The sequence below is a fragment of the Plectrocnemia conspersa genome, unplaced genomic scaffold (genome assembly GCF_051122295.1).
Source record: "Plectrocnemia conspersa isolate PC_06_02 unplaced genomic scaffold, ASM5112229v1 ptg000011l, whole genome shotgun sequence".
NCBI lineage: Eukaryota > Metazoa > Arthropoda > Insecta > Trichoptera > Polycentropodidae > Plectrocnemia > Plectrocnemia conspersa.
Window position 1 is genome coordinate 22,161,956 of NW_028277175.1, and position 11,675 is coordinate 22,173,630.

The following is an 11,675-nucleotide window of genomic DNA, read 5'->3' on the forward strand; positions in this document are numbered from 1 at the left end:
AACACAATTAAGGAAATTCGTATTTTTTTATTTATTCCTGTCAAATTGTCGTCCTCACTTGTGGCCACGAGACGTCCATGACCACGGAGGTATCACTGACACCAATCGCACGAGCTTAACCGCGCGAATTCAATTCTAACTTTCGATTGAGCGCCCCTGTTCGCAGTGACTGGCAGCATTCCGTTGTGCGTTTGTGTTTGTACAATTTACGAGGTATTTGCGCGTCGGCCCGATAGCCTAATCAGTGGCGTTCGCGAACTCGCGTCGGCCGACGCGTCCGCCGTGAAAACATGGCTACATTCATCGCGAAGATCGGCAGAAAGGCGGCAGCGAGCCAGGTGCAAAATGGCGTCAGGTGCTCGTCACATTTCACGTACGTGCCCGAGAAGAGCGACAACACCCACGGTATGAGAAAAAACATGTTTTCAAATCGGCAAGGTCGCTGTTTGGACACTTTAGACCAAAATTAAAAAGTATTGAATCACACTTAACGCTACGTGTTCGGTTTAAATTGTTGGCGATTATTGTTGATATTTGGCCTAAGCAATACATCGAATGGCTTTATCTATAATTTATATTTAAGACCTTAAATACTATGTATATAAATTTCTTACAACGGTGCGTCAAATATTATTTTATTTGTTATAAAGCTAGTAAAATATTTCATCTTTTTTTTGACGAATTATGCATTCTCACAATAAAAATTAAAATAATGACTCTCATTCAGAAACATGAAAAAATGGGAACATGCTTATTTTAGCCAATTAGGTCGTATGGTCAATATTTGCCTTTTAGTTTACGTCCATTTCTAATCCACGGTTGAAAATCATAAACTAGTATTTAATCTAGTGTTTTTTACGCAAATGCACGTGGACAATTTAGTAAACAATTTATCTATTTATGTGTGCCACGTAATTACCAACGCTTGCGTTCTCAAACATTGTTTAAAGTAACGCATGTAATATCATGAGTAATTTGAAAAGATAACTTCTCAATAAGAACAGCTACATGGTTTCTTAACCATCTGGGTAGTATTGGTTTATTCTTATCCAGGTACTCGCAGTTGGTGAACGCATTGTGGTTTATCCATAAAAATCATTATTGTAAATATTTTTTATATGTTTTACTCTGCACATGTACATGTGTACGTAAATAAATAAATTAATGCCTTGCATTAGGGGTGGTAAGCCATAATGAGGTAGTGCCCATATTGTGTTGCTATGAGTCATTTTCACGCGTCAATGAAAATTACATTGAATGACTCAACCACTCTTTAAGAAAGAATAAGCAGGAAAGTAATAATATTATTCTTACGATGATTTTGTTCTGCGATCTCAGCGTTAATGTTATTGCTGATTTCTCTCTATTTAAAAAAAAAAATCATGTCGCACTGCCTTTAAATGTAAAATGGTTTTCTTGATACCATTATTAAAAAGTAAAAATGTAATTGGATTGAGATTAAAGAAATTTTTGATGCGACTGGATTCAAACAACTTATATACTCAATATGAGAGATAAGTTTTTAAAAAGACCAGACCAAAAAGATCACATGAGGAAGTTTATAAAAAAAATTAAAAATATGAATTAATAATATTTTAAACTATACATTTAAAAAAAAATGATACGTTGAGAGCTTGTAATATACAATACAAAAGAGAAATGTTGTGAAATAAATATTAATTTTTCATGCGATCAATTATAATATCATATATATATAAGGGAAAACTTTGTACACTCGTGACTAGATGGTGCAATATTCTTATTTATAATATTATTATATTGGACATAAAGATCATTACAAAAATAATATACAAATCATATACACATATGTATGTATCATTTAAAATATTGTTTTGTTTATAAATCAAAGTGTGTATTATATTTAAAAAAATACATATGTATTCATGTAAAATTAAAAATATTATACAGTTAGCTATGTTTCAAACCAAAGAAAATCAAACGATTCACTGAAAACTCGGTGAAAAATAGTCAAATGTTAAAAATATAAATTCCTGATTTTGTTCGAGTTAAAGATATTTACGTCTCATTTGTAGTTCTTGCTTATATAGTAATAATAATTATGCGGTTTAATATTCAATAAGTAACTTTTTGAGAAAATCAGCTGTTACATATTTTATAAAGGTTGAATGTAATTAAAACTTGAAAAAATAATAAAACCTAATGTAAGGATAACTTAAATATTTTGCCTTCGCGGCCAAAAATAGACGCCGGAAAGCTGGTAACAATTTATTTAGTATTACATATATCGAAACAAACTATTGTAGAATTGTATGTGTTTTTCTCCGAGCACTGGTGGAGAAGTTGTCGGAGGAATGATGCCCTCGGGATGGTCTTCTAAGATCTCTTGTTGTCGATCGTCTGCGGTAATCGGTCGTCTGCAGTATCTCTCAATCTTCTCTATAGCAAGCCTTTTGTACCGTAGGCTGGGTAGATCTCCAGCGAATCACAACCATACATAGATCATTGAACCAATTGATGTGATCGTATATTCGACCAACGAAATATGTCCATGCCTTGAAAAAGTGAATTTTTTTAAATAGACATATTCGAAGGTTGAATATAAACGGTCTTTTTTCAGTCGCCCGATGGCGTATTGTTTGCGCATTTACAATGGTAATAACGACGTGCTTCGACCCATTGTTTATGCATTCTTTTATGTCTAAATGATTGTGTTTTTCCCCTGGACATAACCAGGGCTTACCGTGATGGTCCGTTCAGTGTCAGTCTGTTGTGTTATCTTTCTTGTGGGTTACGCTTTGTTTATATTACACAGTTGTCAATATATATTCTTGTAATTATCGTTTGGTTATGATGTTTACTGCGCAAGTATAATAAATATCCCCACATTCATTTACCAGCTTTTTCCCTAAAAACATAAAGTTTTTATATCAAGCCATATTAATAACAATATATACTAACTATAAAAAGAAGCTCGTAACCGTGCGCTCCCACTGCGACGGTGACGGCGCCGACACGATTTTAGTGCTTTTGACGTGAATTTTTGACTTCTGAGAAGTGATAATTGTTTTTGCGTTTTCCTATTGAGCAAAATTCGGTTTGAATTTACTTTGACCAATACTCAATCAGAAGTCCGTAGTAATATCGATAAGGCTATCATATTTTTAAAACATGTGTAGAACTGTAGACAAACTATGAAGTACATATTATGCGTGTGTCTGTATTTCTTCTTCTGCTTATTTCCCCCTGAGAGATGAGTTGATATTTAGTATCATAAATATATAAAGATGTAAACTCCATATCATAGTTTTTATGCCTCACTAAAAATATTTAAAATTATATTGTCCATACTATTATTGTAAAAGGCAACTGGGAAAACACCACGCTGTAATCCATTCCTTAGTAAGCAAATGGTATAACTGCTAATATTACATTACTAATCATATTTGATTTACAGGTGAAACTAAAAAGATGAATATGATGCAGTCCATCAATAGCGCGATGAACATTGTCTTAGAAACGGATAATACTGCCGTAATATTTGGAGAAGATGTTGCATTTGGAGGAGTTTTCAGATGCACGATGGGACTGCAGGTATGTGTGAAGGTTTACGTTGATCATGGGATCTCTTTTACACATTGAAATATATTTTAGGATAAATTTGGAAAAGATAGGGTGTTCAACACACCGTTAACAGAACAGGGTATAGCTGGCTTTGGGATCGGTCTAGCCACAAGCGGAGCTACTGCAGTCGCCGAGATACAGTTCGCCGATTACATATTTCCAGCCTTCGACCAGGTATACTTCTTGGAAAATATGTCATCGGATTTAGAATGCTTTATTTCGCTTGAGAAACTTTGATCATTTTAATAACGTTTTGATATGACGTCGGCTGGTTTCAGTTGGTGAACGAAGCTGCCAAGTACAGATACAGAAGCGGAGGGACTTGGGACTGCGGGGGCTTGACAGTGAGGGCACCCTGCGGGGCCGTCGGCCACGGGGCTTGCTATCATTCTCAAAGTCCGGAAGCTTATTTTGCGCACACGCCAGGACTAAAGGTATGTTATATAATTGCACGAAGGCGGTTGTTCGAATGAAGTCCATTTTTAACTGACATTTTTATAAATAACATAATACAAATACTTGGTAAAATTTTCGTGGGTCAATGAAATACAATATATAATTTTATCTGTCTGTATATTAGCGATGATCTTAAAAACAGACTGAGGTTTTTCATGGCTTTTTCTATATAATAAGACAGGGATTGGCAAACTTTTAAATACTCTTAAGAATCTCTTAAAAAATATTACTCAATGACAAAAGTTTAAATTTTAAACCAGAGATACGCAAACTTATTTAGTCTACCGCCACATTTTTAAATAAAAAAAATGCTTAGCGCTCCCGGGAAATCTACCCTTTTTTAGTGAATAAACAATTGACTAACAATTGATCACCGCTGACTTTCAAGGACGATACTTCTTGTCGTTGGTACAACAATGATTGTATAAGAAGCCTGACGTCATTAAGTTAGTTAAAATAGAACGACTCAGGTTGGCCGAATATTTATCCTGCACGAACGACTCGTAACCTGCAAAGCAGCCAAAAGTTTATAAGCCTGAGGCTAAGACTAAATGATATATAATAATAAAGGATTTCCGAAAGCTTGGCGTTCTACAATAAATAAGACTGTAACTGCGGAGTAAATATATAAGCTGCAACTTGCGGATTGGATGCTTATTTTATCTTGGATTAACGTAAGACGAACACCTATAACGATCAGTCAGCGAGCGGTTATCATTCTCGTCGACCGACCCCGAGAGTCAGCTGGTATCCCCTCATACGACGAAACATAAATATATAATTTACAATTATTTATTTATATTTTTAAAACGTTTATTGCAGTCATAAGATAATAATTTTAATATGACATTTATTGCAACATAGTAAGAACATTTTTTATAAGCAGTTTATACCAGTGGTGTCCAATCAAAGTGGGTCAAAACTAAAAATAAAAATACAGTTTAAAATAACGTTTTTAATACAGTAATATAACATGTTTAATAAAATAATACAGCAAAACAACATTTGTAATAGAGTAATATTGTAATGTAATTTTTTTTTCATTTTTCTCACATAATTTTTTAATATTCACATGTATTTTCGTACACCGTAATTGATTTCTTAATTTGTCATCCGACAATATTTTACGACTCACGAGATTAAATTGTCTTTAATTTTGAGAGAAATAAGAAAAATAATCACACATATAAGTTTTTCCAATTGCAGCTGTAATGCTCATTGCTAGTTTTTTTAAGCTTAAAAAAAATACCATTAAAGACTTATAAAACTGAAGTTTGTCATTTTCCTCAAACATATGTATATTAATAGTCTAATAATACTATCTGAAAATTTGTTAGTCTTCTTAAATTGTATGAATTTAAAATTAAAGTAGAGTCACGACAAATTAAACATGCATGTCTTTCATCAGAACGAAAAAATACATGCTCTTGCTTTTTCAGCTCGTCTTTTCAGGGATTTGACGGTACTGTTTCATATTTTTTACTATGGCCTATGAATAAATGTTTTAAAAACTATAAGGTAAAATATTGTGGATCGGTTACTCGAACCCCGCCGTCAAACAGTTTATGTTTGTATGTATGTAGACTTGTAAGTGCAGATTCTGAAGACGAAGATAACACTAAATTTTACGAATTAATATTATTTTTTGCATATTTATTTTGTGTCTTTAATATGTCATAATGACTCCGACTTAATAAAATATTGAATGAGCCGCATGTGGCCCCCGGGCCTCGAGTTAGATCGGTGATTTATACTATCAAACTATTTTCTTGCCCTATTATATTTTTGCTTTTCAGACTTATTTGGCTGCTACTAAAAATATTTTTGTGGTCTAACATGTTACAAGCGTTTCAGAGCCATAACCTGCCCTACGTGTATTTACAAACCCTTAAAGCTAATATTAACTTAAATAAATAACCGTAATGTATTTGGCAAAAGTAAGAATTTTATTTACTTTGCAAACGTTTTTTTTAATAAAGAAAACCGCGCAATTTATTTTGTTTCGCTGTATAAACATTAAGATCTTTTAAAAAACGGCTTTTTATAAACAGTAATGTAAATATTCATATTTTATATATTTGAAGCAGTGGCGTTTCGTGAAGGGTGCATATTATTATTGTGATTTATGTTTTTTTTCACCATATAAAATACCAATATATAAAAATGTATTAAATATTTAAATAATTTACATATTGATTTTTACTAAATTTTAACCACAAGTTTAATTTTAGGTAGTCATTCCAAGAGGTCCAATCAAAGCCAAAGGCTTACTCCTATCGTGCATAAGGGACCACGACCCCTGCGTGTTCTTCGAGCCAAAGACACTTTATAGAGGCGCATCTGAAGAAGTACCTGTAGGAGATTACAACCTACCCTTAGGAAAAGCAGACATATTGAGAAAAGGTACCGTTGAGTGTATTTACAAATGCGTGACGTCAAAAATGACAGTGCTGCTACTTCTGGCTCTATGAAGAGTCAAAGTCGCATTAAGACTAAGAGACAAAGTCAAATGGAGAAGTTTATCTTTATTCAACTTATCATTAAAAAATAATTATAATTTGTTTCTGCTGGAATGTCACTTCTAAATTTTCAGCTGTGTTTAAACTTGTTTAACGAATTAAGTAAAGATGCTTTTTTATTAGACTAATTATGTTTCTTTATTATAGGCGATGCTGTCACTCTCATAGGCTGGGGCACTCAAGTACACGTCCTGAGTGAAGTGGCCGACATGGCCAAGGAGAAATTGAAGGTGAACTGCGAAGTGATCGACCTGGTGTCGATATTGCCCTGGGACGCTGAAACCGTATGCAACGTAAGGCTTTCGCGCTTTTAAAAGTATACGCTTTGTACTACCTGTGACGGCTGTACATAGTGCTACAGCGTTATGGTAATAGCTCTGGTGCGATGCAAATTGCACGAGGCGAGAGAATTTTTCACATTGTTATTGCACAGAAAATTGTATTACCTCAGAGATACTGCACGGGTAGATAGTGCTGTATATAATAAATATTTATTTGATACTACAATAAAATTATTATAGTTAATGTGATTTAACAGGCGTTATCGCTAAGTTTTACAACTGGTAACAATACTTACAAAACATTTATTATTTATTCTTAATAAACAATAAAGTAGTAAATAATGATCAATCAATAGCGAATACTTTTTAAATGTATCCTTTAAGTCAATGAGCTACTGCAGATTCATGTAATAGGAAGACCTCAAAAATATTATATACAATAGTTATTTTAAAATAGTGTCTATTATTAATATTATTTTTACTACTCATATAAATAGTTACAAGGATGTGTATTCGCAGAAAAGTAATTTAAATACACCTGTATTAAATGTAAGTCAGTATGTTCGAGGTGTGATAAAAAACAACTATGCGTTTTTGGTTCAAATTATATTTTTTTCGTTATTATGAGCATGTTAATCGTCATTCAACATGAAATGCACCACAACTGGGTAAACACAATCAACAACTAAGTAAATAGCAGCGACATATTTTTTATTAATTATGAACTGTTATTATTGCGCTTAATTATGAATATGAATATAAAGCGCTTGAAATCTGAAAAAACAGGGACGTCATTGAAGTTTTTTTTCGTGCCATCGCAATGGTAACGCTTGACTATCTAGCGTTCATTACGACTTACGATTAAGTGAGAATCGAATTAAGCATATCTAAACTGAATTTTGGCCAATAGAAAGGCACAAAAAACAATTACCCCTTCTTAAAAGTTAATAATTTACGCCAAAAGCAATATAATCGTGCCGTTCAAGTGGGAGCGCTCGTTACCGAGCGTTCCCACTGAAACGGTGCCGACACGATTTTATTGCTTTTGACATGAATTTTTGACTTCTTCCTATTGACCAACATTAGGTTTGAATATACTTTGACCAATATTTATCATATTTTTAAATGTGGTGTAATATCAAAATGCTGCTTCCGTATTTATCCGATAGTATTTATATTTGTGTGCAGTAATTCTTGTTCTGTATTTTTTATTCTGCTATTAAATAAGAAAATGAGTTTTTTAATAGACATAATAACAGATCAGTTAAATTATATTTTCGCTAGTAGAAATATATATCTAATGGTGAAAATGTATTTGGGTTTTACTAGTGAAAATATAACTTTACCAAAAATATACATTTATTGTAACATTTGTACATATATCATGGAAATCTTAGAGCAGCATATAAATTCACTAGCGCTTGTCAGTTTAGTTATATTTTAGATACTTGTAATATATAGCTACTGGTGAAAATGTACTTGGATTTCACTATTAGTATAACTCGTTGAAAAATACACATTCACTTTGCAACATTTGTACTTTGCGTGTAAATAAATAATGATTAGTATGTTAATGTATATATATATATTACTACGTATGGAAAAATCACGTGCCAGATAAATTATATTTTCACTAGTAAAAGTACATATCTACTGGTAAAAATGTATTCCGATATGATTTAACTGAAATTAATATTTAAAAAAATATTTTCGGGATAGATTCGAGACTGTTTTTATTATGAGAGATAGCCCGAGAATTTTTGGTTTAGAATTAGGTACGTCATTTTAGCTAATTCAGGAGGGGGGGAGGGGCAAAAACTGGCCAGTCAGTGGTCGTTTTTTTTAAAAATTATAGTTCAATAAATAACAGGACAAATGACGTTCAAGTGAAAAAACCTAATTTATGACGATATACCCAAATTAAAATTATATAATTCGATCTTCCAGAAACGAAAAAAAAACATTGTTTATATGGGATTTTAACCCTTAAAAATCTTAAAGGTTTTATTATACCACTGGTCTACAGCGCTGGTTAAGATGTCTTAAATATTGAAGGAAACGCTAGAAGTATATTATATATTATATTTAATGGGGACTAATTTAAAGAGCAAAATAAAAATAATTTATATTTGTTATTTTTATTACATTCCTAATATTCTCAGTCTAATGTATAGGTGCTCTTTAGGACCTTGTTAAAAATACAGGCATCTATTCGATATATTAAATGCCATCCGTACAGTATATAGAACCCTGGTAAAATATATTCACCCTATCTTACTTTACCTTATTCCTGCATAAATTGAATTGTGTATACATTGTTACTATTGTATTTAGAATAATATATGTAGATAAGGATGCTTTGCAAAAATAAATTTAATTTGTTGAATTTACGTAATACTTATTTGATTTTTAAATCTTATGGTAATGCAATGTTGACTAAACTGCAAAAACCCTGAAATGAAATGTTTTATTCATAATTATATATGCCAATGTCGTTCTGAAGATTATATAAATTTAAAATACACAAACATATATACCTCAATATCAAGATTGATTGATAGAAATTAGTTAATCGTCCAGTTATAAAATCTGTATTACGAGAAACACCATGTACTGATAAAATTGCCTTAGAAATTTAACTAAAGTTCAAAGGTCCACTTTTATGCTGTTATTGTGTATGTACATATATGAATGTAAATAATTATAAATATTTTTTTTTAGTCGGCGAAAAAAACTGGAAGAGTGTTGATAGCACACGAAGCGCCGATTACAAATGGTTTCGGAGCAGAAATAGCAGCTTCTATACAGGTTAAATTATTTTTTATATTTTTTTATTATATTTTCACTGTTACGTTGCAAAACTGAAATATAAGCAACGGCTCTATACAAAGAAACGTTTTAGTATGGATAAACTAAAATACTTGAGAACAATCTTTTTATAATGTGACGTATCATTTATTTTTAAACAGCTTACAAAACCACAGAGTTGTATCTACGATTATGCATATTATTTTAATTTTAAGCAGGAATTTAACAAAACTGTATGTGTTGATAAATTTTTAAGTAGCCAGCTTATCTCAGACACCTATCCATATATGTATATATAATATAGAGATGCTCTTCATTACGGTGTTTAATATTCCATTTTATCAATATTTCCATTTATTTTTTAAAATTATATCGTATTTAAGATTAATATCGATGGATTGACACAGTACAAATAATGATAAGTACTTGTAGAGAAGTCTCAGTTGCTTATTTGTGTATCTATATTAGCAGTCTGTAATCAAGCTCAACAAATATACAAGTTACTGTACAGACTACGCTTTTAAGGATTAACATAGTGTATTTTTCATATAGAGACGAATAATTTGTTAAAATTGATATAATCTGTTTTTAATCCTGTTTTGTATATGTTACAGTGAATGTCTATATTCAGTGGAAATATATCTTCACTTGCATTTAAATGGAATCATATCAAAATACATTTTCACCGGTAGAGATATATTTTTACTAGTGAAAATACAATTTCACTGATAGGTGCTAATGAAATTATATGCTGCTCTAAACTGTTATTTGCTTGATTTTTTTTATGTGGATTCATATATTAAAAATATATTTAATACGAGTTAATAAAGTAAACTAATTAGCAAAAGAGTGCTTATTTTTGATAAAAATGTTTTTTTTTTAATATTTTTCCGAACCAGTATATGGACAATACAATTTTACTAATGTGCTTAAAAATAAAAATGATAAAAAATTAAATTTGGTTTGAAATTGAGTTTTAATGACATTAGGGCGATACATCACTTGTTAAGGCCAAAATTTTCCAAGCGTATGTGTAACAATGCAGTTTCGAAAGACGACTATATTTTATTATTTTTATTTTGTTTCAGGACGAGTGCTTCCTTCATTTAGAAGCACCCATCTCGAGAGTGACCGGCTGGGACACCCCTTTCCCTCACGTGTTCGAGCCCTTCTACCTCCCCGACAAATGGAGGTGCTTCGAAGCCGTAAAAAAATTGATTAACTACTGACGCAAAACGCAAAAAGAATCTCTATCCGCCTAGTAATATGAATAATATATATTTTTGTGATAAGTGTACATAAATATGACCTCTAAGCTGCGCGAGTGTGTGTTGCAAAGATTGCCTTTTATCAATCAATGAATAAATAAATATTTAATGCACATTCATTCGTTGTTTTGTTTGTGACGCTCCTTGTTAGATACAGGACGTCACGTTGTTTGACACGAAATAACAACTGCAATACGCGCAAGATAATGTTACACAAATAAGTCGCTATATTTAGAAGTTATGCAATATGATTTAAAAAATATTGATAATTGCTTACTTAGGAGAAACTACCATCTATCATTGTACACTTTACTAGAAAAAAAAAGTTAATGCAAATTAAAAATTCAGATACAGTATTTACATATTTTCTTTTGCTTATAATTTTTGGGTATAGTACAAAGTTATACTATTGGTAAGTACATATATGTTGTTGATGTTATGTAAGATTAGGGGCAACAACGTCCTGAATTATTATGTTAAATGTTTCAAGTAGATAATGAAGATATCCTCTTCGGGGTTTCTCGAGGGTCCGACCTGGGTTATTTATTAATGACATAAACACGGCATTTAAAAATTCAAGTTTTCTTCTGTATGCAGATGATTTAAAATTGTTTAAATGCATTCGACCTGATGCGGGCATTTCTCTACAGAGTGATTTAAATTGGTATCCGGAAAGCTCACCGACCACAATTCACAAAGAGGAAAGTTCACCGACTGGTAAATTCGTCGAATGGAGAGTT

General features: G+C 31.9%; 1 protein-coding gene across 2 annotated transcripts; it reads left to right on the forward strand.

The window, feature by feature from the left end:
• Positions 1-243: 243 nt before the first annotated feature.
• BckdhB (Branched chain keto acid dehydrogenase E1 subunit beta) lies at positions 244-11,054 on the forward strand. 2 transcript variants are annotated; one of them, XM_088196345.1, is made up of 8 exons: positions 244-768; positions 838-3,573; positions 3,634-3,777; positions 3,882-4,037; positions 6,291-6,462; positions 6,726-6,871; positions 9,581-9,667; positions 10,756-11,054. In XM_088196345.1, exons 2-8 carry the CDS (start codon positions 3,451-3,453, stop codon positions 10,894-10,896), a joined length of 969 nt encoding a protein of 322 aa, XP_088052471.1. In that variant the 5' UTR covers positions 244-768; positions 838-3,450; the 3' UTR covers positions 10,897-11,054. The 2 variants fall into 2 exon arrangements, with proteins under 2 accessions (XP_088052471.1, XP_088052470.1); XM_088196344.1 differs by having other exon boundaries at positions 244-405; positions 3,437-3,573.
• The last annotated feature ends 621 nt before the right edge of the window (positions 11,055-11,675 follow it).